At 40.4% G+C, this 27,328-nt stretch overlaps 1 protein-coding gene across 1 annotated transcript; it reads right to left on the minus strand.

Annotated features, from left to right (window-relative positions):
- Window positions 1–1,852: 1,852 nt before the first annotated feature.
- MEX3C (mex-3 RNA binding family member C) lies at window positions 1,853–23,182 on the minus strand. Its single transcript, XM_068563494.1, has 2 exons — window positions 22,435–23,182; window positions 1,853–4,867 (listed from the first exon to the last, which is right to left on the minus strand). Exons 1-2 carry the CDS (start codon window positions 23,165–23,167, stop codon window positions 3,642–3,644), a joined length of 1,959 nt encoding a protein of 652 aa, XP_068419595.1. The 5' UTR covers window positions 23,168–23,182; the 3' UTR covers window positions 1,853–3,641.
- Between the last annotated feature and the right edge of the window lie 4,146 nt (window positions 23,183–27,328).

Consider the following 27,328-nt stretch of genomic DNA (forward strand, 5'->3'; position numbering starts at 1 on the left):
CTGTACCTTTTTTTTTTTTTTTTTAATACATCGGAGCATAGTTGCTTTATTACGATGAGTTAGTTTCTGCTGTACAGCAAAGTGAATCAGCTACACGTATACATACATTCCCTCTTCCTTGGATTTCCTTCCCATTTAGGTCACTACAGAGCAGTGAGTAGAGTTCCCTGTGCTATACAGTCGGTTCTCGTTAGTTATGTTTTATACAACACAGTAGTGCATATATGTCAATCCCAACCTATCCCATCCCCCCTTGGTATCCATATGTTTGTCCTCTGTCTCTATTTCTCCTTCGCAAATAAGTTCATCTATACCATTGTTCTAGATTCCACATATAGGCATTAATATTTTTTTCTCTTTGACTTACTTCATTCTGTATGACAGTCTCTAGGTCCATCCACGTCTCTGCAAGTGGCACAATTTTGTTCCTTTTTATGGCTGAGCAATATTCTGTTATCTATTTTCTAAACCTAAGTATTCTAGCCTTTTTCACTCTTGCTAAAAACCTACTTTGCAAGGGGATTCTTTTGATAAAATCCTTTACAGAAAGAATTATGTATCATTATAGTAACTAAGCTGCTAGCTGATCCAAATGTTTTCAGTTTAGCATCTGGCCTCCAAGGTTGTGTGAATGGAATGTCAAGTTCTTCTCAATAGGTTTGTCTAATTCTGGATTATCCACACTGCAGATTATCCAGTGTGGTGCAGCAATTCCCTGGTAACACAGGTCCATGGGGTTCCTGGAGCCTCTCCCACAGTATGTCCTTAAACAAGAAAATGAATGTGGGCATGTGAGGAAAGGCAGATTCAGACGGAGACCTTGGGTAAGTGCTTATCAGTTTTGCTAACATTACTTTCAGACAAAGTTTTGGCTTCCTCTGGCAAGGAAAGCCTCCAAAGTAGATTGTTTTTCAAGGTCCCCTGAAAGATCTTGACCTTATATTAGGTAAAGGTCAAATTCATATTCACCGTTCATTCAATCTATGCTGGAATTGTATAAATACTAAAACACACTCAAATAATTTAACTTTCATACTTCTGGAGGCTAATCCTAAAACTGGTAAAATGATTCTATAGGGCAAGGATCCTGCCCATCAAATCTATATATTCCAGAGTCGTCTAGCACAGCCCGAGAATTTGTCCAAAACTTACGATGAAAAGACTTCCTATGGCTAATACCTCTAAGTATTAACAATAGAATTTTGGCTTTATTAAAATAATCTAGAACTGTCTTTATTCTTGCTTTTTAACAAACGGCAACAATTTATTCCAGTCAGCATCAAGTCAATTTCATTAACAGGATAACATTTTTATCAACCACAAAACCTTTCGGAAGGTACTTAGGAACTAAAAGTTAAAAACTCGTACCTTCATATTAGAAAAAAATTAGTTTTATAGTTGTGATAGAAAGACAAAAATCCGTAACAAAGGATGGAAACTGAGTAAAGTCTAAGTTGGGTTCAGGATTTTAGTTAACATTAATATGTATAAATCATTCACTATTTTATTTACAATTAGGTTAATAGTGGTTATTTGTGGTCAACTATATAAACGTGCAACTAACTATACAATCTGAAACTAGCCAGATCTCTAGTTTTACCCAATGTGACACTTATTTAAAGAAAAAAGCTAAATTCGGATAGGAGCAAGAGCAACAGGGTCACTGGCTGAGGAGAGGGGAAACACTGTAAAAGGAAATTTCCAATTCTGGCAAACAGCAGTCTCCCAGTCTAAACCAATGATTACATGAAAAACACCAAGGAGAATACATTCAAGTTAATGGAAACAAGTCTTTATTAAGTAACTTTTAATATCAGAAAAATAAAACTCTTATAATTCTCTTTACAGCAAATATATAATATCAGTGCTTTGGCCATCTTAAGTTAAAGGCCCTTTATCATAAAATATATGGTTTTAAACTTTACTCAAATTGAATTTATAATCCCTATGACTTCCCTACATATACATAACAAAAGAGTGTAGTAAAATTAGCAAATACTAAACTATATTGATAATTTATCATTCTTAGTTTGTGGTTTTTAGAAACAGTACACGCACCTAATATATGTCGATTCCTTGGCTTATTAGTTGCAGTGTACAATGCAACAAAATACAAAATACATGCTTGGTGAACATTCGTTTGTATCTACAAGACGGCAGCTAAAGATTAGGTTTCAATACTGACATATAACTATCCTACAAGCAATTAGCATTACATCATAATATGCCATCAAGGCAATTTTTTATACTGAAAAAATCAAAATAAAAACCGTTATTTGTAAACTTTTATACGAAATGTAACTCTTCAAGTGGAAATAAAAAATAAAATTTGTCTATTTACTATTCAATACACATAGGATTTCAATTTTTGTTATACTGAGAAAAAAAGCTCTTTGTGTTGGGAAAATAACGCTTCAAAAAATAATTAGTAGAAAAACCCACCAGTATAATGTTTTGTCTGTTCAATGCCAGCACAGATTTGGGAACATACTGAGGATGAAGTCACAGACATCCACAGGTGAAATGTAAAAAGTGTATCTTAAAGAAATCTTTCCTTTTGATTGGAAATAAGTTTTGAAATGAAGTAAACTGATTGGAGGTCATCACAGCTGCTTTTGTGAATTATGCTAAGGGCATTATTATCCCTCTCTCTCTCCCTCCCCCCTCCCCTAAATTACTAAAAAATAAAAATATATTTATAATGTGCAAGACAAATATGGATTGAACATAAAATGTTTCACATTTTGATCTATAGTCTAAAAATTAATCAATAGCTTGATCAGACTAATGAATGGAATGTTCGTATCCTCAATTATTAGCCAATATAGGTGCATCCCAAAGCCCTTCCTGAAATGGAAAAACCCAGGTGGCCGTTTCCACATTCACCAAGGGAGGCAATGGGTGTGAATTCACAACCGACACAAATGCATTCCTGATCCACTGCTCATACCAGCCGTGAGCACTCTGGGCGAGATGAAGGTCAATGTAGCAGTTTTTGTCCCAAATTATAACCAGTGATCGAGTAAACCGCCATCAGCCCTATTATTACCAGTAAGTCATCACAATGCATTAAAAAGTTACTTGCAATCCTGCAGAATTAGGCATAAGTTGTTGAGAAATAAAAAACAAACAAACCTATTTTGTGAAAACTGGCAGTGTAAAGAAGGCAGCACTGGAAGTGTCTGAATCATCTGTAATGCCAAGTACCCTCCATAAACTCTTAATGTGGTTAGGCTTTGGGACCCATCGTTTTGAAATCTTAGACGTATACTTTTCTCATAGGTTCACACAACCTATGATTATCTTCACTCAGCCGAGTTGAACGTCAGCTTTAGCAATTCTTATAAAAGCTATGTCTCTGGGTCTACAGGATAGTATTAATAATTCAAACCAAACTAATAGACAAGAGACCACTTAGGTTTAGTGTTACCACAGCAGCCTTTTATAAGTTTACTAACAACTTTAGCCTAATCCCAATAAAGCCTGATAACAGTCATAAGAAATCATTAGGAAGTTTACTGGGGGTACCATTATACCCATGCCTTTATGAGTCCATATAGAGATATAGTATTTATGTATGTGTATATATATATATATATATATACATATATATATATATATATATATATATATATATATAGTTAAGAGTGAATTTGGATTGCCTGAGTAACAGCTGTCTGGCAAACTGGACATGACGGTGTTCTCTTTTCACAGATCTTGTTGGCACATTCCATGCAGAAGAGGTTGTGGCCACATGGAACTAGGGCAGCAATAACTTCATTCTCAAAGCAAATCACACAGTCGTGCTTTCGTCTTGATTCTGGTGGTGAGCTAGAGGTGGAACCACCATTGGAAGAGGAGTAACTATTGGTACCATTAGAAAAAGCAGGGATGTATATCGGAAGGCCAGCATGGCTGCCTGTACTAGGTGGGTCACTCCTAACCCTCCGAGCAAGTGGGTGTTCAATGCTCTCCGGAAATGTAGGAGACAGACGAGGAGTAGATGGCTGACTTCCTCTACGCTGAGTCTTCATGTTAGCAGGAGGATCACTCCCAAAGCCAGAGAGCGGGTTAACTGGTTCAAACGGAGTCCAGATAGTTTGAGCAGATGTTGGTAAAGAGTCAAAGGCAGGGGAATCAACCGCAAGATCTTCTGAGCCTACAGAAGGTAGTGTATCTCCAAACCAAAAGTTTCCTGTGCTAAATGGGCTTGTTGGACTAAAGTCAGCCAGCCTATTGCTTCCAAAGTAGGAATCTGTGGAACCACTTCCCAGAGAACTGGAACTATCATTTCGATAATTGGAGATCATTCTGGCACGGCTAGGAGGAACTGGATTGGAGGAGAGCCACGCAGAGCCGAGTGTGCCACCTTCAAAGCTTACATCAGTACCGTTGTAATGGAAGTCATTCTCTTCATTGAGCTCGATGTAGTTTCCTGTACGCATGGCAATATGCATTTCTATTTCTTCTCGTGCTCGGTCAACATTCTCGGGCATCCCTGTCACTTCAAAGACAGGCTCCTTATCTCTGCTTGGAGTTACTATGTATGTGTGGGTCTGCTGCTGAATTCTTTTAATTGTTGCTCCTTTGGGTCCAACAACTAATCCCACCACACGATAGGGGACCCTGACTTGAACGGTGGTCTGGCCAGGCAGATTAGGACTGCACGACAACCCTCCCAGGGCAGGGCCATTTTTGTTCCGAGATGCACGAATCATGGAAAAGTGCTCTGCAGCTGAGAGGATTTCTCTTTTGGCCATGGCAACATCTTCTTTCCGTCCAGTGACAACAAAAATGGGCTCTTCACCACGAACAGGTGTCTTGATATACGTGTTCGTCTTGGCTCTCAGCGCTTTAATTTTACAACCTGTTAGAAAGAAATATTTCGTAAGTATCAACATCTACTTCAATAATATTGATAAAGACAAATCACAGAAAGCTCCTTTCAAGCTAAAAGTCTGCTACTGGGCAGTTTTTCTTCCCCCTCTTTAAGTTTTAAGAGTTTTTTCTTTATCACAAAAACTTATCACTAGATGATGATAAAACTCTCCTAATTCCACTAAGACTCCTAGATCCTGAGGCATACTTTCCTGGTGATCTCTCATTCTCAGGGAGGAGGTGACACCTCTACTGGAGGTCTTTAACTCAGAGGTCAGGCTTATCGTTTCTTCCTCTTGTTATTAGTCATTGCAAATGATGCATGAAATAGGCCAGCTACACTATAAGTGGGTCTGACTTTCAGAACACTAATAGTTTACTACCGTGCAGGGTGTTGGCGGCAAAGAAAAACCATTAATGTACATGTGAGACATTTAATATCTATCATCTTATTTAATCTACATAACAACCCTAAGGATGAGAAGACTATTACACTCCTTTTATTGCTAAGGAATATAAAGCACAGAAAAATTGTATAACATGTCCAAGTTCACACAGCAAGTAAGAGGCAGAGCCAGAGTTAAACCTAGTCTGACTTCATAATCTATATAGTCTTTTTGCTATTCCCAGAATCTCAAATTCCACACAACTATACTGCGATAAAAACTCTTCAACTGACTTCCATTTAACTGTCTTATCATTTTACCTTAACATTACTCTTTCCTCTGTAAAACTCAATTGATGACCATGGCAAAATGCTCAAGGCTAGTACATCATCTCTTTTCTGTTCCATCAGTTGGATTTCAGGCTTCACTAAGAATCAGTTGTTTTGATTTCCATCTGTTTATACTAGCTGCACTCATGCATTAACTAAATTAACAATTACATAAAGCAGTAACATATAAATGAGAGAAGACGCTGAACTTGTATGAAAATTGATTATTTTAAAAAATTTCAGTAAAGACGAGTACCTTAAAGAAAAAAAAAAGATGCTGTTGAACTATGGGTGAGACAACTGTAAAATCCTGGGGTAAAAAAACTGACATAGAATAACTTTGCACTCACTGTTAAAGTTCTTGCTAAATTCAAAAGAAACATATTGGAAATTGTATGGAATATGGTCATTGAATGTGGTTTTATTGAAGGACTACGCTGGTTGGCAGTCCCATTCTCAAATAAAAGGCTTTGGCCCTAAATCCTGAGTTAAATAAATAAAATTTATTTAAGTTAAATAAATAAAATATCTAAGACACCTATGCATAACTACCCATGATTACTTTTTGGAGTAATCACCCATTACCAGCGCCAACTGCGTAAGATTAGAGGGTTTCAAACGGTAACAAAGATGTCAAATATACAACTAAGGCATAAAACTCTGGGGTTATACTTTTCAAAGGTCTTAACGCGAAGCTTGCCAGAATCGATTTCTTCTCATGAATATATCATGCTATTCCTAGTTCCTCAAAATAAAGCAGCTAGGTGCTGCTGAAAAACACGTCACAATCTCAGCAGATCCTTCTCTTAAAACTTTGTTTTTTTTTGGCCCTCAACAAATTCATAATGTATAAAAACTAATTCTCTCTGGACATCATTTCTAACCTGTGTGACTGCAATAGTACCCTCCACCCTGCACCAAATAGGTCTCCTTGCCTCCATTCTTGCCTCACTCCCATCCATTCTCTATAGTCACTTTAGGCAGATGATGCTTTCTAAACAAAGCACCTATCACATGCTCACTTCTTTGCATAAAGTGCTTTAATGGCTCCCTTTTACCATAAGGATAAAGTCAACAGTACGGCACACACAAGGCTCCTCTGTACCTGGTACCTGATTACTACTCTCTAGCCTTATCTCTGTACCCCTCTCCTTTCCCCCTCCTCACTTCTTAAACTCTGTGGGTGTGCTTCCACCATATTAAACTCCTATGCATGCTCCCTTGCTTCCGTGATCAGAATGTTCCTTTACTCCTGGCCCCTTTACTACCAGCTCTGCTTAGCTCCTGGTGGCCCTTCAGATTTCAGTTTAGATGCCTCATCCTCTGCGGAGCTTCCTCTCCCTCAGGACTGGTTTGTGTGCCCTCCCTAAGCATTCTCAGAGCACTGGGTGGTTGGCTATAAGTATATGCCACGGGGTGGCCATATAACATTTCTTGAAACAAAGATCATTTTTCTATATAAGAACACTGGGCCCTTCTTATACATATTGCTTTGCATCTAAGCATTTTTGTTGAGCTTTCCCGGCCTTTCATATTCTGGCCCCATACTGCTAATCCAACCCTGTTGAAGGGAGCTGATTATGCTGACTTTATGCTATGAAGCTACTGAATATGTTATTCAATAACAACTTTACTCAACCTACCACTGAACTTTTGGATCTGAACCACAAATGAAGATCCTGTTTCTCCTTCCAACAAACTGTAGAACTTAGAAACGGCTGCTTTCTCACTGCTGGATCTTAGGTACCTATCACGAAAACACTTTCAGAGTCAGGTTTTCTCTAACCTGAAGGTTATATTCAAGAAGACTGGGGGGTGGGGGTGGGTGGGTGGTGCAGCTAAAAGCAAAATTGCAAAGAAAGCACTTAGTGCAGTAACTGGAGGAGGTAAGAAGGGCAGAGTGCAATCAGTCGAATCTACGCTACTGTAAAACATGAAAGTTTGTATTATAGAGTGCTGCTGTAAGTTTATATCTACAATGAACTACAAGGTTAAATTGATAGTGTAACTTCTGAGTACAGGAAAACATATCTGCTTTTGTTCCACAAAAGACAGTGAACTGGAAGACCAGAACAATAAAACTTCTACATCTACTTATCATTTATACAGGCTAAATCTCTAGGAAACTCTCTCAGTCAGCACAGTAGGTGCTGCTTGAGGTTGAGAACTGCAATCATTTTCCATTGGCCAATATGTGACTGATGGGGAGATGCCTAAGAAAGTCTGAAAGGGGTGGAATGAATGCCTAATTCTTCATACTACACACTCAGGGGAGTTACTATCATTATCTGGACACATGAGTTTCTTCTCTGAGCTACAACTCAACAAGAAGGCAGTCTGCTAGAATCACACATTTCTAACAAAGAGGGCCCTGATCATCCTGCAGAAAAACACTGGGCAACTTCTATTAAGGACAAAGGGAGAGTTAGCTTGAGAGTCTAGGTTTGGCCCCTCTCAATGCTTACTGTAGTGAACATCAGAAAGCTGCATTAAGAAACTTCTCTAAATGCTTCTGAGACTATAAGCAACTGTCAGGTGCACCTTAGTAGAACACTTTTGTTTAATACCTAGTAGGTATATTATTATTAACTAAGAAAATATGCCTAAAGGTACACAGACACTATTGGGCCTATGGATGGTACAAATAAATAGATGTTTAATACATGGCTCATTAGGAAGACAGAGAAGACAGATGGTTGGAGTGTGGACCATCTCTCAGATAGGGGCGTAAGATAGGCTTACCCTGCCCAAAAGGGTCATGTGCTTAGGTTTTGCAGATCAGGTGAAAGAGGGAACAGGAAGACAGCAAAGCCAACCCCTTTTACGCCACTGCCAACAGAAATAGAAGTATTTCTTTTCGCTCCTAAATTTTATAAGACAGTTTTAACACAGTAGCCTTAACTCACATCAGGAAACCTATAGGAAACCTCATCAATCACATTATTGTTTCTATGAGAACATGCATATTCTGAGCTCCCAACAACCAACACACGGTTTCTAGAATATATATACACGTTATAAAGTTTGGGACAATTTGAATAGGCAGAGTTCTAAACAGATGGCACAAACTAAGCAGAAAAAAACAATTTGTTTTACTATTTTGCAGGTAGAGGAGGTAAAAAAGCTTTTTAGAGTATTTTAGATTGAGTTTCTATTTGAAAGTACAATGATATTTTAAAAAACCATTGAAAAATTTATAATCTCAGAGTGTCACAAAACTCATAAGCCATAAAGGTACTGAAAAATTAGACTGCACTTTAAAATTGCTGCATGGCAAAACTCTCCAAATACGACGTAAAAAAATTATTTACAACTCACATCACAAATGACTAATTTCTCTCTCTTTCACAGGTACCCATATACCTACCCTTATATATCAGAACACCAAAACCCAACAGAAAAAAAAGGTGAAAGAAATAGCTCACAGAAAAGGAAATATATAAATGGCTCCAAACATGAAAATTCCCATTTTCATGTGAACTGAGGTATCATTTTCCACCTATAAGACTGTCAAATATCAAAAACAAATAAACAGTGCTAGTAAGAATGGGAAAAAAAACCCCTTATATTTAGCTGCTGAGAGTATAAACTCCTCAAGGGCAGTTTGCAATATCCATCAATATTACAAGTCAAGTATCCTTTTGCCCCTACAATCCCACTCATAGAATTGAGTCTGTAGGAATACTTGCACAGGGGCAAATGACCTTTGTATTATATTACTGTTTGTATTAGTGTGAGGCTGGTAAAGCTATATAAGGGAATACTCTGCAGTCATAAAACTGGTTGACTTAGGGAGACAGGGTAGGAGGGTGACAATTTTCCTTGTACACTTTTATTTCTTACAAATTTTGAACCATACAAATGCATTAGGTTTTTTTCCCCAAAGAAATATTAAATTAGAAAAATTTAAAAATTAGTTATGAAGAAATGATACACTTTATTACACTAAGCATATCAATCAGACTTTTGGCTAGTTCTGAGCTTTAAAAAAAATTTATGAACAGCAGGGTAAACAATTTCATAACCTCGAAGCTGAATAAGTCCAAGAAGGACGGACTAACAATTGATTTCTTACAGCTACAAATAAAAACCAACATATGGCAAGTTCTATACCAGACTGCGTAGAGATTAAGAACTAGGATAGCACTAACGACTTGCATAGCTCCAATTTTATTTTGATTTGCAAGTAAATTCTCCCAAGAGAAAGTCTCCAACTTACCTCCCTCCTGTAGGAACCCATTTCCCCTTTCTCTATCACTGTGGCTGGGACTGTGTTTCACCTTAAAACTCTTTAGCTGCAGCCAGAATTCTGGTCCTCTCACTCCCTGGTAGAGTAGCAAAGGTTGGGTCTTGCTTCTCCAGGGTAAAGAGAGCCTCTTCCACCAGCTGCCTGAGCAGTTAAGAGGGAGAGGGTCCTCTGTTTCTGGGAGAGGAGTTGAAGAAACGGAATTGAAATGATATCTTCAGTGTTTCTGAAACCATGGTTTGCAATATCAATTGAATAGGTTCCAAATGTTTCAGTAAATTTGCCGGCGGGGGGGGGGGGCCGGTCACAATCAGAAAAGCTTAAAAGCACTAGACTAGATTTTTAAGACCACTTTTTAATTCCATGAAACACTTGGAATGACATACTTAGAAGAACCAGATGTAGAATTACAGTCTGTAATGTAGATATGATTCCAGTCCAAATTAATTCACCTTAAAATAGGAAGATTGTCCAGATTATATGGGTGGCCCTGGCCTAATCACGAGTCCTTTAAAAGAGTTTTCTCCTTCTGGCTTCAGAAGTAGTCAGATGTGCTCTGGCTAGCCCGGAAGCAAGCAGACAATCTGTGCTTGATCTGCCCATGGAGACCTCGTGGCAAGGAACTACAGGTGGCCTGTAGGAGCTGAGAGCTAGAAGGAAAATGGAGGCCTCAATCCAGAAATCTTGTTCTGTCCTTTAATTTTGCTTATTACCTCCTTTAGTTTTTTAGTGCTGCCATAACAAGTTACCCCACATAGTGGCTTCAATGTCACAAATTTTTTATTTTACAATTCTGTAGGTCAGAAGTCTGACACGGGTCTCAACAGGGCTAAGATCAACGTGTTTGCAGGGCTGTGTTTCTGGAAGCTCCAGGGAAGAATCTATTTCCTTGCTCATTCAGGTTATTGACAGAATTTAGTTGCTTGCCATCATAGGACTGAGCTCCCTGCTTTCTTGCTGACTGTCTGCTGAAGGCCATTCCCAGCTTCTAGAGGCCACCAACATGGCTTGTGGCCCCGTCTCTCCATCTTCAGAGCCAGCAATGGAGGTTGAATCCTTCTCATGCTTCAGATCTCTCCCCTTCTTGTATCTGACCCAGCTGGGAAAGTTCTTCTGCTTTTAAGGACTCCTGGGTTTACACTGGGCCCACCCAGATGATCTCAGACAACCTCCCCATCTCAAGGTCCATACTCCATATACATATTCAGTTTCCAGGGATGTAGGATGTAGGCATCTTCAGGGAAAGGGGGTTTATTCTGCCTACCGTATTACCATTTTTCCCTTCCTCCAATTATTTCCTCCATTCTTCCAGGTCCCTGGCTTTTGAACAAAGGAAAGTATTTGGTTCAGAAAAAATTTAAACCCTAACCCAAGAATACAGACCCAATGTCTAGGGCAGTCGCCAGATATAAGTAGCTAGATATAAATACAAGAAAAGTCTGGGGATCACGGGCACTGGAGTAGGGTGAAGGGATAGACTATTGATAAAAATCAAAATAGGTAGAAAAGAAATATATAAGCCAGGGTGTTGACAAAGACAGGGTGTTTATGTTGAGAGATAAGTGATTTGGTTAAGAGATGCACAAGTAAAACCTGGCCTCCACTTGTCCTAAGGGATTTGGCTAGGTGTTCCTAGCTAAACCACTCCTTCTTTGGCCCAAGAACATTCACAAGCCTGATGCTTAAACTTACCCATTCAAATATTAAATTCCCTATAAAGGTGCAGGTGCTAATTCCAGGTGATATACAGGAACTATCATAACTTCTGCTCTCAAGGAACTCACAGTAAGGAAAGGAAAGGAGCTCACAGTCATGAAAACAATACTGATATAATACTGATATAAGATAATTGCTTTAATGAAAATAGGCATACAAAGCAGTGGGAGCATAGAAAAGGAGAGGGCTTTGTTGCTTACAGAAAATGAAAGAAGACTTCAATGGCATTTGAACTTAGGCTTGAAGAAAGTAGTTCTGCCAGGTGGGAAGGAAAGTAGAGGGAACTCCAAGTGCCAAAGCCACACCTGGCTCAGTGTTGTGGGAGCTTTAAGTGACTGGAGGGTAGAATGGCAGGGGAGCAGGTCAAATGGGGGATGATTCAGTCTTTAACATGAGGCAAGGGAGTTTAAAGTCTATCTTGTAGGTGCAAAGAACTTGTTTTGTTTTTTTAAAGAAGTCCCACACGTTATGTGAAGTGTCGCAGATTTTCGACAGAGGATTTTGTTTTCCAGAAATTAAATTCATTGTATTTCCCATTCATTTCATCAATTAGCTACAAATATGAGGTGATTTAAGAACGCTAAAACCCTTATAAACACATACCAAAACTATGTGTATTTTCACTTTGGGTCATCCTTGGGGTATATCTTTCTTCAGAAATTCTCTCCAAGAGGTTTTATTTTAAAAGGGAAATCAGTATACACACACATACAGAAACACACTTTAATAACAATGAAGAGGGGGAGTGAAACTACTCAAGAGTAGTTCTTTTTATCTTCAAGAAAATTAGAACTCTGGGCTTGATATTTAAATTACCCCCAGCTCCCACCCCATCCATCTCCTAATTAAGTGGCCATCACTTACCTTCTCCCAGATTTTATCATCTCCTAAACATGCCTTATTCTTCCTTATCTCTACCCAGGTATTTCCCTAAATAACCTGGAAACTCCTCCTAGTACTTCCCCCCTCCCCGCCCCCCCCAAATCTTCTGAGTAACAAACTCTTCTGAGTAATAAACACAGTCATTTGGAAAAGATAAAGACTGTGTGTGAAAGGCTCTATGAACTCAAGAATAATACAAACATAGATATGACTCTATCACAGCTACCACTTACTAATACTATTCCAAGGTCTAGTTTAAAGGAAATAATGTAAGGAAAAAAAACTGATTATCTGCAGGACTGGGTTCTAATCTACCACCAGAGTTTGCTTGTGGTTTTAATGTTAGGTCATTCAACCTCTAGCTCTTTTCCAATGCTTTTTATCTTTTGACCTAGTCCCTTTTCTCCTAGGAAGTACAAAATCACTTCTTTCTGAAGTCTAAAAAGCACTTGGGACAATCAGATACTACCGTATCTCACATGCATACATCTATATTCTTCCTTTCCTCAAGAAAAGTAGGTTGAATTATAGCTGGGAACATAAGACTTTGAATAGACCATCACAAACCATCTTTGGGAGCTCTAACAGGCCACCAAACCTCTATCTCTCCCTTCATGGCTGAGGAACTATAATTAAAGTTACTTCTCTCATTTGGTTGTTGCAAGGATTAAATGAAATAATGTATTAAAAATACTTATTACAATGCCTGTGGTCGGTAAAGGACAGCTTTTTTAGGCTACCTAACCCCCCTCCCCCCCACCACCATTTCAAGTATTTCATGAGTAAACTGAGCCAATAGGCTTGGCTTTGAAATAGTAAAATTCATAGCACACTTTTCAGTTTTCCAAACTCTCCTATATTTTCATTTAATCATCATAACAGAGTGATGATTGGCTTAATAGCTTTAGGAAGGACAGGAAAGAACTAAACTGAAAGAGCTTAGAGAGATCTCCCAGCTGGAAAGTCAGATCTCAAACACAAGTTGCCTTAATAATTCCATACTCCTCTCACTACTCCATACTATTTTTCTCTAAAAGCATTAGAGAAACACATTATTTTATATGTACATTTCATGATATATTAGAATTAATGAGGGGATCATATTCTTTACTGATTTTATATATAAATAAGATCCCTTTCCTCTTGGAAGAGTCTAGACAGAGTATTCAAAACTCCTATAATTTTACAAGGACTCAATTTTTCAGTATTAAGAGCTTCAAAGACTGATGAATATCAGCTAAATCCCAGTAAGAGAGTGTTTCTTATGCACACAACTTAATCCAACATTTAAATAAATTGTTTAGATTGGCAATGCAATGGATTCCTAAATGCACAATATAGAAACAGCTTTCCTTTCCCGGGTTCAAGGGCCCTTCTTGTAGCTCTAGTCAAAATTTTCTGAAATTTTCTGTTAAGAATACTGTTTCACTCTAGACATCACTATGTCAACACTTCAAACAGCTTCATTTATGTGATTTTAGTTTTGATTACTAGTATTCATATGGACATCTAATGCCCTAAATCAAGTAGCATCTAAAACAAACAGATCCAAACAACTTTAGGTTGACTGGCTCCTCAGGTAAAGGCAAGAGGGAAGAAAAGCCCACAACTTGAAAACTAAAATGATAAATAATAAAATGGCAATTTTCTAATCCAACGATTCAGTTCAATAAAATAAACAGCAAGTATCTGCTATGTTTCAGGTACTTTAACTGACATTAAGATGACTGAGATTCAATTCTGCCCTCACTGACTTGTACCAAACTTTAAGCACCAAAGGGAATTGGTGTCTACATGTGTTCAAGTACAGATATTGATCTGTCATTTTCTTTTCTTATACTGTTGGTTGGTGGTGGTGTTCAAGCCTTTTATATCCTCGCTGCTTTGTCTGCTTGTTCTACCACTTACTGAGTTGGAGTGTTCAAGTCTCTAATTCTATTAGCTTGAGACCCTGAATAAGTTATTTGTATCCCCATAGATCTGTTTCCTTATCTGTATGGTGGAAATAAGAATGGATCAAATGAGATGATATACTACCTGACACATTTAAATGTTTGTTATTATTAATTATTTTTAAATCAAATGAATCAATTTTCTATAGAAAGTTAAAAAACATTAAAAAAATTAAAATCCTGAAGATAAAACTTATATTTAGATTGTGAAAAGCATGTTAAGATATTATAAACTTTACAAAACTGGGAGGAGATATGTTGAAGTCAATCTAATTGGTAATTTGAAACCTGGTTTACTTTTACATGATTTTAGGAACTCTTTTTGGACAAAAATAACAATATAAGAGCTACAAGAGATAATCTAGTTCAATCTCGTATGTGAAGAAAACTGAAGCTGAGAATTGCCCAAAGTTATAAACTAATGATTCCTAAATACCCCAATTCCCTAAATACACCATTCTCTCAACCTGCCTTATTTTCCTAGTTGATTCTTAGAAGTGGAGAATTCCCTGCATATATAAAGGTATCTTTAAAAACAGAGGTTAAACTAAATTTAAAATCCCCCTCCTTTTTCACATAGTTTAGACAAGAGGATCGACATACTTAACAAAAAAAGGGCTCATATTTGGCCTTTCACTAAAACTGTGACACCCAGAAGAGGGTGTAAATTAGAGATGAAAGGCAGAACAATTTTCCTAACTGGGGATTTTAAAATTAGGTTCATGCCCTTTAGAGGATGTTAATAGAAAGCTGAGAATTACCTCTGTATGGGAATCATATAATGGAATCAGATTCATTTGTAAATGATTCTCTTCCAGACTACAGACTAGCTTAGGTCTTTACCAGGAAATACATTTCAAAAGCGCTGATTTTAAAGAAAATTTTAAGACATCGTAAACTTAAAAAAATATAAAAAAATATAATATATATCACTAACTAGTGGTATATACGTCCTAGGAAAAACTTACTAAAATGACAATTTTTGGTTTCAACTAGCATTTGCTCAGCGTACAAATCTAGCAGTAAAAAAAATGATAAACTTTACCCTGCCTCATATATAATTTATTATCTCTACACTTTCCATTGTACAGTGAATCTGTACTAATGACATCTTCCCATACCTGATCCTCACAATGGAGAGCAGGTGGGGGAGGGCCAGGAAGAACAGCTGGATGGACTAGCTTTCCCCCCACCAGAGGAAACCGAGACTCAGTGAGGTTGGGCGATTTGTCCATGGTCACAGGCGACAAATGGTAAAGCCAGCTCTCTAACAAGTTTCCTAACTCCAAGTTCAATGTCCTTTCCTGCAGGTACTGGTGGAAAGGTAGAAGATAAGCCAAAGGGGAGGGGAGAGTGGTATAGACAGGGGGACAGTAATAAAAAGGTCAGCCCAAAGGGCAAACATTTTACACTGGTAACCTTCTAGTAGTTTGGAACTATTACCTCCCCACTCTCTTCTAACTATGTTTAAGACGAAGCTACTTTATGCTTACCTTCAACTACATCTGCAGCTAATTAAATAATTTTCTTTATTATTTTAAGGCCTAGTCTTATTATTTCACGATACCACTTTACTTGTGGTCAAATCAGGCTTCCCTGCACACAATGAACTGCTGTTTTCGCTTACTGGACAAAGGCAACAAACCATGCCCACACGAATTGTTCTTAAATCTCGAACACTGGCATGAAAGAGGTGCTATAATTATGCAGTGTAACTTAAAATTCTCAAAATCAGTCATGGAATAAAGCCTCAAAGTATTCAAATAACATTACGCTGTGCATATTCAATTTAGCATAGTTTGGCTTGGTATTACTAGTATTAGAATATCATTTTAAAAGCTTAAATATCAGATGTAATCCTTATAAATGTCTATATGGTACCTAATGGTAGTAAGGGAAAAAAAGTTAAAAGTAAACATGCATTATGGTATATAAGCCATTTGAGAAGGATTAAGATGCAGTTTAATAAACATATCACTTTAGAATCACCTGAAGATCAATGGGGTTTTAAAACAGATTATCCATAATGTTTGGAGTTTCCTAAAGGAGTTGTTTTTTTTTTTTTTTGCCTGTGCTGCGCAGCATGTGGGATCTTAGCTCCCTGATCGACCAGGGATCGAACCTTGCCCCCTGCAGTGGAAATGCAGTCTTAACCACGGGACCGCCAGGAAAGTCCCTAAAGGAGTTTTTAAACTGCGAATACACTTTACTATTTGGTATCTTATGACCACTTTTTTTTTTTAACATCTTTATTGGAGTATAATTGCTTTACAATGGTGTGTTAGTTTCTGCTTCATAACAAAGTGAATCAATTATACATATACATATGTTCCCATATCTCTTGCCTCTTCCATCTCCCTCCCTCCCACCCTCCCCATCCCACCCCTCTAGGTGGTCACAAAGCACCGAGCTGATCTCCCTGTGCTATGAGGCTGCTTCCCACTAGCTATTTTACGTTCGGTAGTGTATATATATATGTCCATGCCACTCTCTCACCTTGTCCCAGCTTACCCTTCCCCCTCCCTGTATCCTCAAGTCCATTCTCTAGTAGGTCTGTGTCTTTTTTCCCGTTATGACCACTTTTATCTATAATTTTTTCATTTTGAGTTTAAATTACAAATCCTATAGGGCATAAATTACATTTAAAAAATTCTGTCACAATCCCATAGATTTTAAAATAATACTGTGGTAATCATCATGAATATTTTGGCTCTCTCCTGTAGGCACATGATTGTAATGCAATTTCTCTCCCACTTGAAGTTAGGTGTGTCCAGATGACTTGCTCTGATTAATGAAGTATGAGCGGATGTGATCATTATTACTTCTGGGTCTAACATTTAAAGACCGGTGTGTGCTGTGCCACTGTCTCTCATCCTTCGGGCACAGGGGAAGACCAGCTAACACTTGAGATGCTGGCTGCTTCACTGGTCTAAGACTCTGAATGACTAAAATGAGCACAGCCCCTGTGAATAAGAAATAAACCACTGTTGTTTCAATACTGAGATGCTGGGGTTCTTTGTTATCACAGCATCACTTAAGCCTATCTGGATAGAGCTGCCATGTGCCTAACAGGCATTTAGACATCAGTTCGTTCTAGTTCTATCACCTTAGACGAATATAGTAATGTGTGAAAACTGTCTGCTCAAGTCGAGGAAAGGTGAACGAGAGTAACAGAGTGGTTCGAATTAATTTCAGATTTAACTTAACAAAAGTAGTATGTGCTTATCACTTACAGTTTCATATATGTCAATTTATTTGTGTAAAATTCATAGTCCCCAGAGGTGTTGTAGATATGATAACACCCAGCTGAAGAAGAATCTGAAGCCTAGGCAGTTTAAGTGATTTGTCCAAGACCACAAAGTGAGTTACTGGCACAGAGTAATCAGAATTTAGGAATTTTAATTTCTGATTGCTGGCTCTTTCCAATATATCACAGCTGAGCAGAGACTGTTAAAGGCAATTTGGGACAGTTTTCAACAAATATTTTTATATTAAAACATACATTCTAAAAAACATTTTTGTATTCAGTTTAAGACAAAAGCAATAAATTCTACAATGTGTACAAATACTAAATTCATTCAAAACCAAATCCATAAAATACTAAGCACTGTCTTATAACTAAATTCCACCTTTCCTTGAAAACTTAAAATGTAAGAACTATCTAGAATTCCAACCCACAGACGTTGTTGGAAATTTTCCTCAATGGAAATCTCTAACAGATTAATAGTTCTCAAATACTTGACTCCCTGGATCATTTTTAGGTCACTGGCATTTCTACCAGGGGGCAGAAAATACACCCTTGAATTACCACTTTATTTTCCATTTCCTCCCTAGTGAATCAAAATAGTTCATTAGCTGAGTAAGGCAGGAAGAAAAGGCAGCAGATTCCCCACCCATCTGCAAAACAATTATAATAATCGAACCTTCCCGAATGGTCCCAGAGCTAATACAAACTATTATTTAGGTTTTAAAGCCTAGAAAAATGACAACATTTAATTTTTAAAGCTAGCATGTATATACACACAAATTAACTTTCTGAATTATAAATGACAGTGAATTTCTAGTTTGACACATTAGAACTAGAAAATGACCTGTGCCTTCTGTGTAGTAGACACCAAAATTTTATTAAGTAAATTAATTTGGATAGTGATGATATTTTAAGTTATGCATATTAGAAATACAGTACCCCAACTCATGATTAGGGCAGAAATTAACCCAAAATATTATTAGCCTTTCTGAGCAAGATGCTTCAATACCGAGGCAGCAATGTAGAATGAGAACTTTATCTTTACTAGCAAACAAACTGGTCTAACCCCAAGTTCCACTATCTGAGCAAGATACCTATCAGCACCTCAGTTTCTACGTCTGTAAAATGGGGATAACCACCTAGCAGAGTTAAATGGCATGTAATATAGTAACTGGCAGAGAGAATGCCAACAATCCCCCCTCTTCCACAAAAGAGACACTGTGCTTTATTTAGCATTATTCTGAAACTATTTCTCCTCATGAAATGTGTATTTCTTCTTAAACAGGGAATTTATGTACAAGACCAAGCTTTCTCTTTTTAGAACCTGGAAGAGTGGTTCAACCCTAGGAAACTGGGAAAAATTTTTCACAAGGATGTATTTAAGACAACCTGAAGCAAGGTAACATATTAACTGTTTAAAAAGTGACAATATACACAATCACTGGGGACCAGTGGAGAGAGAGCAGCTTAATAAAGAAGAAAAAAAATTTCTAAGAAGGTCTAGCTCAGTGATAGCCAAAGTAGGGTGCAAGAAAATTCATTGGAGTGCAGAAAAAAAAAAAAAAAATCAAAACACTCCAATTTCCATCTTTACCTCATCCTTTTAAAATTGTTCACATGTTTTATAATGTATAGTATATCAGCATATGTATTATTCATAGATATCCAGATATTGAGAGTATTAGCTTAAATGTTTTTTGACAGTATACAATTAAAAAAAGCCAGAAATAGCCCTTCTTGACTAGGAGGCTAGAGAACACACATAGACCATCAAGTAAATCACTAATGAAAACAGTTAAAGAAGTACATTAATCTTACAGTAATATAAAACCTTGGATTACAAGTCTTTAGCCTCTTTTCAATTCCTGGCTTTGTTGTACAGTATTGTTGGTTTCAAAATGAGATGCACACTTAAAAAAGGGGGCCAATTTAACATTTGCAAATGACCATATGCTGCTGGGGAGTATAAACACGAGGTCAACGCTCTGCAAACTTTCATCACGATCAAAAGCAGTAGTTTGTTTTTCTGAGAGACAATGGAGCTAGAGGCCATCTACATGAGTTGCTAGTCTATATGACTCAGAATTCCATTTGTCCTACTCTTGGCTTCAGAGCTGGTCACAGATGTCTCCATCTGTGACATAATTACTTCCAAAACCAATTAAGAGATGTCAAACAGAAAATTATGACTTCAGGTAATGAATAAAATGGCAGGAAGGGATAATTCTTAAGGAGGACAATTTTGTTCATCCAAAGCAAAAAGTAAACTAAATGATTTGCCCTGTTTATTCACTTAGGGAAAGGGGAAATTATCACACTGTAAAAGGATGCAAACATTAGAAGTTGCCTGGTTTTCTGCAGGAGTGCGAAAATAACTTTACAGGTTTTATCATGGTGCTGCTGAGGGGTGTGTGTGGCAAAGGGGGTCAATGATCCACTAGTTGAATGGTTCAGGACAGGAAAAGGATAAGGCTTTTTGCTCTTAAAATAAGATAGAGAATGATGACATACTTTTAACAGTGCTGTCAACTCTGGGAAAATATTAAGCATAAAAGGAATAGTCAGCAATTTGTCTCCATGTCCTAAGACATAAATAGATTCACATTTCCTTATTAACCAATAAGCTCAGCCCTAAAAAGAAAAACTAAAGACCATTCCATTGCTATAACTTGGTACGAAATACAAACTTGGAATGAATTCAGTTTACTTTTAAATAATGGATTTGCATAAAGGTTAACAGTCTGCATAATTAAGGAACATTTAATCATGCTTTAAAGGGTATAATACAGAAAACAAAAATTTGTATTAAACTAAATATACAAAAGATATCAGTATCTTGTCCCCTAGTAAAACTGTCCTGTAAGTATTCTTTTCCTTCATTATCCTAAACTGTTACCATAAGCACACTGAAGCAACTTGTGCTGAGGAAGTGTCACCCTAGTAGGGCATGAACAGACACCTTCCCAGCCCCTTTTCACCACTCTTCTAAGTATGAGATCCTAAGTATCAAAAAAAACAAACTTCCCCTCCCCCCCGCCCCCGCAGCAACTTTCCAACCGTACCTAGAGATTATTTCTCCACACCTTTCCTCACACTGTCCTTCATTCTTTCTTCCATCTCCATTTGTTAAAGTCCTATCTGTTCTCCAAGGCCCTCCAGGGTTGATGTTCTTATACTTACCACTTTGTCACACACTATAGTTAATGCCATTAACCACAGATTAGATTAGCGCCATTCCGCTGTTTATTAGACTGTTAGCTTCCTAAGGGCAGCCAAGTTAGTCTGAATTACCCTCACATTCCCAACTGCCATAAACTCAATGCCTGGCAAAATACAAACCTGATACATAGCAATTCCCCGATGTTGTTAATGGAATAACCAACTCATTCTGAGTCTCTAATTTGAGATGTTATAATTTTATGCTATGTGAGGTGAAACAGTTCTCTCCTGGATTAGTATCTTCAGTATTGCCAAAACAAAACAACAAAAACAAACCAAAAAACAAAAAAAAGGCATGCAAAATTTATCTACCGAACTACGGAAATAAACTCTTAATTGAAGGGCATCAGCTTTGAACACTGCCTTTAAGTACCAGTCACCAGGCAGTCTGAAATACGCTATTTCCTCTAACCGGATTTCAGATGGATTTTTCTTATTAAAATCCTAGAGGTAAGAGATGAGCCAACGCTGATATTTGAAACCACCATTTCGACAGACCTCTTATTTATGTGTACTCTAGACCACTTGGGAAAGATGAGATCATTTAAGCAGCAGCGCCATCACTTCTCTTTATTTGACCCCGACAATGCTCTCAACCTAACAGAAGAAAGACATGCATCAACCAGGTTAAATCATATTGTATAAGGCAGCGGCAGGTACTATGTACTCCTTCAATAAAGGGGAAAAAGAGCTACGCTAAAGAGCATGAGACCTTCCCTAAAAATGTCGGATACGGAGGTACTCTGGCCATCCCTTCCCCCACCTCCACAAATCTACTCCTGGAATCTGAGACCTAGGTCCTTTGTCTGAGCAATGTGGGAGGAGTCTTGTCTGCAGTACTGGTGTGCTGGCAAGTGAAGAGAATTTACTCAAAACTGTATAAACGCATGAAGTTCCTTAACTCAATTACTTTACTGTCCAATTTTTCTTCATCGTGCACCCTAAACTGTTCTGAAAAGGACCCAACGTGCCTTTTCGAGAGCTGAAATGTATCGAAAGGAATACAATAAGATCAACAGAGAGTTAGCAAAAAAACTAAATTTTTGAACAGCGGAGGGGCGGGCGGTAAGAACGACCACTTGGACATCCCCTTCCCTCTCGAACGAGCTCTTTCTACAAGCCTCCATTTCTGTCCATTTCTTCTTCCCAACAAGCCGTTGTAAGACAAGCTGAGCGCTTTTACAAAGACGGTCGGCTGCGCAAACTTGCAATCTCAAAGCTTTCCGTGCACAACACCGAATCCACAACCGACCCGACCTTTTACCACCTCACTGAGGTTTTTGGTGCCACGCCAGTCGGGTGTTCCAGGAATACAGCCCGAGTAAAGTGAACACCGCCGGATAGGGTGGCTCGAGAAACTTAGCACCTTTTATCACGCAAGATGAGAGGAACACCATGGGGTTTTCGCAAGGTGACCCATCTTCTCATCTCGTCGACCCTCGGCCCCTCCCAGACCCCTTCCCGGTGGACCTCGAGGACTCTCCGGGTTCGCCTTTCCTGCCCCACGCTCCTTTCTTTCGTCTCCCCACCCACCCCCGGGGGCCAAGCCCAGCTGGACACCCCCCACAACCGCACTCACCCTGGCGACCGACAATCTCGGCGACATGCTCGGAGCTGGGCACCGGGACGCACTCGGTGGTGTTGACGCTCTTCCTCCGGAGCAAGGCCGCCTGCTCCCCGTTCAGGGCGGCCGCCGCCGCCCCGCAGCCGCCTGGGCCGTAGGCGTGGGACAGCATCGCCGCCATCATGCCCTGGGCATCGTCCCCTCCGTAGAGCACCCCCGCCGCCGCGGCCGCCTCCCGGGCATCGAAGCCGGCGGCGGGCAGCAGGACCGACCCCAGGGACCCGCCCGGGATCGGCTGGGTCTGAGAGGCGGCGGCCGCTGGCGGCGACAGCAGCAGCAGAGACGGCCGGTCCTCCTCCTCTGCCTCCTCCAGCTCCTCCTCCTCCAGCAGGTCTCCGTCCAGCTCCGCTTCCTCCCCCTCCTCCTCGTCCTCCTCCAGCTCCAGCTCGGCCGCCTCCGAGACCCCGGGCCGGCCGGGAGGAGCCCGCTCCTCCGGAGAGAGCCCCGCCGCCCGCCGGGCCTGGCCCTGCGCCGCCGCGGCCCGGAGCGCCGCGGCGCCGGGCTCCGCCGGGCTGGGGTCGTCGAGGCCTAGCGCGGCCAGGCGCTCCCTCAGCAGGAGCCCGTCCCCCTCGAGCTCCGGGCCACCCGCGGGCGGTGGCAGCGGCGGCGGCGGCGGCGGCGGGGGCGGCTGCGGCAGGGGGGCCGGGGCCGCCGCCAGGGCCAGGGCCGCGGAGCTGCCGCTCGGCATCGCGACGGCGCGCTGTCAATGGCGGCGGCGGCGGCGGCGGCCGGGTCAGGCGCGGCAGGCGGCGAGCCCCATGGCGGACAGGGCCCCGGCCCTGCTCAGCGCGCAAACACCTTTCCTTTGGGGAGGCGGCGGGGCTGGCGACCCGGGTCGAGCAGCGCCAGGGCCGCCCGGAGACCGGAGAGGGCGGGGTGGAGGAGCAGAGGAAGGTGGCAAAGGTAGGTAACTAGGTGGGTGGGTGGGGACGGCAGCGGGGCGGGCTGGTGGAGGTGGCAGCGGCTCCCCTCTCAGGATTTCTTTTGTTTCATGGCCTTAACCAGCCCCCGGCGCGCGCGGCGGCGGCGGCGACGCCCCACGCCGCTCTCCGAATGAAGCCGGCGCGCCCTGATTGGCCGCTTTTAATCGCTGGGAACCCGCCCTCTCCTCCCCGCAGCCTTCTAACTCCTAGCCCTAGCCCCACCCCCCCACCCTCGTCTCGTGTCCCGCCCCGCCCCTCCCCAGAGCTCTGATTGGGTGACTGAGACGAGCTAGCCCCGCCAAGCCTTCTCCTTCCGTCCTCTGCCCTCTCCCCCACCCCTCCCTCCCCTTTCCCTACTGGCTCTCGAGGAGAGGGACTGTGGTTGTTCGCTTTACACGTCACTCTTTGTGACGTACAAGGTGGAGGCGGGGAAAAGGAGGCGGGACGAAGGCAAGGCAGCAGAGGCTGAAACTCGGAGCCAGTAGGGGATTTCGCGCAGGCGCGTGCAGTCGAAGCAGACACCTGGGTTTCCTCGGTTCCCCGCATCCCTCTGGCCCACCTGGGTGGGGTCTTTTAACCCATAGTGGGAGCGGCCTTGGAGCGTAGCGTAGCATGGGCCCGGAGGGCGTTGTTGAAGAAGTGATTTCCCACTTTCAGGGTAAGGGCCTAGAGAGAGTCATCGAAGGAGGGGCCAGTGAAGTGTTCTCCTATCCAGCCGCGGGGGTGGTTTCCTGAGCCGCGTGGCTCCTGGGCCTTCCCTGCACCACTCCGGAATGCTCCTCCCGCCGGGCAGGGCCCTCCCACGCCCAGCTGGCCCGGCTTCCAATACGAGGCTGGTTGGTTACATCAGGAACCTTAAATGCTGGACTTGAGTTCTTTGGGGCTTTTCAAGGAAATTAATCTTTTTCTCCTCCAAGACGTTCTTCTCACAGTATTGTCCGGGTGATCCCACACAGTGGCTGTCTTTTATAGGGGTTTATTTTTAAATGGCGTGTTAAAAACAAATCTTATTACTTTCCTTCATCTTAGGCTCTGACCGTCAGCCCGCCCCAACCCGCTCCCCTTTACCTCCGCCCCTTTAGTACCAGGTGGTCTCCCCAGGTTAGTCTTAATCACCAGCGTTGTCTTAACAGAGGTAGAATGTGAACAACATAATGTAATTTTAAGGTTTCTAGTGTCTCCATTATAAAAAGAGGAAACAGTTTTAATAAATATACTCAGCTCTGTATATTCAACATATTATCATTTCAACATGCAATCGATATAAAATTATTGATATCTTTTATAGTTTTTCGCGCTAAGTCTTTGAAAATGGTGTGTATTTTAAACAAGGATATCTCAATGTATGTTCGCTTCACACTAGCCATATTTCAAGCACTGAGTACTAGTAGCTCTAGACCTTGATTTTTGAATTACAAATTGAGATCCTTTCTATTTTGGATTTATTATATCTTTCTCCCTCAAAATCGTTTCTTATGTGTGAGCTTGAATGAGCACCGACATTTCTAAATTGTCTAGGGTGTTACAAAGACACCCTGAGAGAGTCCAAGAGAAGGCTGAAACTATGCCTTCTGTTTCTCTGTTTTGTGCCCTTATGGCCATGTGCACAATTCTACTTCAATTTATCCACCCCTCCAATCAAAGGCATAGTGAATTTTAGCTAACATTAACCTTTCCTGTTACTCCACTGTTTCCCTAGTCCTTCTATAACCCTGTATGTTGCTTCTCTAACAACTCATTTGTAGGAGTAGCCTCTGGAGCAGTGATTTAAACCCCGGCTGTACAACAAAGTCAAGAAGGGCTTTTAAAAATGGTAAATGTAGAGCAGGAAGAAGCAAACCCTGGATGTTGGGATTAACTGGATCTAGAGTGGGAACCTGGACATGTTTTTAGAAAACTACACAGGTTGTTCTGAAGCTCACCCAGAGTTGAGAACACTGATCTAGGGTGTGAGTTTTGGGGTTTACAGGAGGAATCTTGCTATTTACTGAAAAGTGATCTTTTTCTCCCCTACCTTCCCAATTAGGTACAATTTTCACTGATTTACTATATCTTCACCCTTTTGGTGATATACCCCAAGGACATAATGTTTAATGGCATCTTAATAAAGGTACTGATTTTTTTTTCTTATATTTACCAGTGGATATCTTGTATAACTAGACATTTACTTATAGAATATGCAAATATGCTTACCATCTGATATTTCTGTTTAAACAATAATCATTATTTGAAGGGTAGATTTCTCTAGCAAAACAAATCTCATTTCAAGGGAGAAAGTAAACTAAAACACAAAGCAGCACTCCCAGGATATTTTTGTCAGGAAGAAATGCATAGCAGAATTACAAATGAGACTCAGAAGTTCCTTTCTCTACCTCTTTTCATGAGTTGTCATTTAATGCTCACTGCTGGTCTTACGTTCTCTTCCCAAGGATTCAAAGCAAAAGCTGTAGCAGGACTGATAGTTCCCCATACATTTTCCTTTTGAGAGGGAGAGATGTAAAGAATAGATTCCTGTAAATAAGATCCATTTGGCTAAGATTTTTTAAAATGCCAAGTGGTTTAATTTATGTGTTCATAATATAAAAATTGCTTTCTGCTTCATTCTCATATAGTAAATGAGGTTTCATAAGTTCCCATACACAAATGTATACATTCATGCATTAATTTATATTTGATCAATATTGTGATTTATGAACAAGCTAGGAGTTATTGAAGCTTGGAGACCTTCCCGTTTGGGTCTAAATTTATTGTCTTGTATTAAATCTTGCTTACGAAGCAAATTTAAGATTTTCTTTTGCTCTAAATATGTGACTGGGATTCTTTCATTTAAATCCATTGAACACAGTAATCCCCTTCACCCTCCCCCAACCACACAGCACATTAATTTGCACCTGAATTAGTTTTCTCTTTCATTCCTATGCTGTTATGACATAGGTTGATAACACTGCTGTATGGAAGAGTTGCTTTAAAGATCTTAGGACAAAAAGGAAACTACAGAAGTGGCAACATTTTATCAACTAGCAGGCTGATTGCTAAACTAGCCTGAAGGCTAGTTTAAAAATGGAACTGTAATGATATTAAGGTTGGACCAGTTGCAAACTAAACGGACCTTAACAAAGATGTTTGTCCTAGTAAGAAAACCGAGATAATTAGATATAACTTTGAAGCACAGCCGCAAAAGCATGGTGAAAGATTTGGCTGACACCCTCACCTAGAACCCCAAAAGAAACATCTGTTTTGTTTTAAGGCAGGATGAGTTTCTTTATGGTAGGATGTCCCCTGGGAGCAGCAATACCCAGCTCCATAAATCTTCCTCAATGAACATGTCATTCTCCTGCTTGCAATGGCTCCCAGTTGTCTAGGAATAAAGTTTCCTACCTGGAATTCCAGGCCTTCCATACTCTGGGACATTCTTCCAAGTGCTCGAAATTGTTACATAAACACACTCAAATCTCTCCTATATTAACAAATAGAAACTCTTCCTTGATGCTACATCCACCTCTTGGGACCACTCTTCTCTACTCCAAATCAACTTCTCCAACAGCTGCCTGCTCTCCTTTGCTGCACACTGCAGAGCGCCTGCGGGCTCTTGCTGCTTCACTGAAATTATCTTCATCTCGTCATTGTATCCAATGAGCACTTTTTATACTTATTCCACTTAACCTTTCATGGCAGGATTGACACTGATGACTGCTCCTCAAAGCACTGTCTTCCTTTGCCTTCCTTCTGCTTTCCTTCCTATTCCATAGTCCTGCCTCAGTCTCCTTCGCAGGCCTAGTGTCCCTATCACTCCTGGGTTATTTATCTAGGATTTGTCTTGGGCCTGCTTTCTGCTTACTCCATACTCTCCACCTAAACATCCTATCCTTTCCTAAGATATCTGCTACCTTGTTGACAAGTTCCAGACCTATATTGTCATTCCTGAT

This window comes from Eschrichtius robustus, chromosome 14, assembly GCF_028021215.1.
Source record: "Eschrichtius robustus isolate mEscRob2 chromosome 14, mEscRob2.pri, whole genome shotgun sequence".
Lineage (NCBI taxonomy): Eukaryota > Metazoa > Chordata > Mammalia > Artiodactyla > Eschrichtiidae > Eschrichtius > Eschrichtius robustus.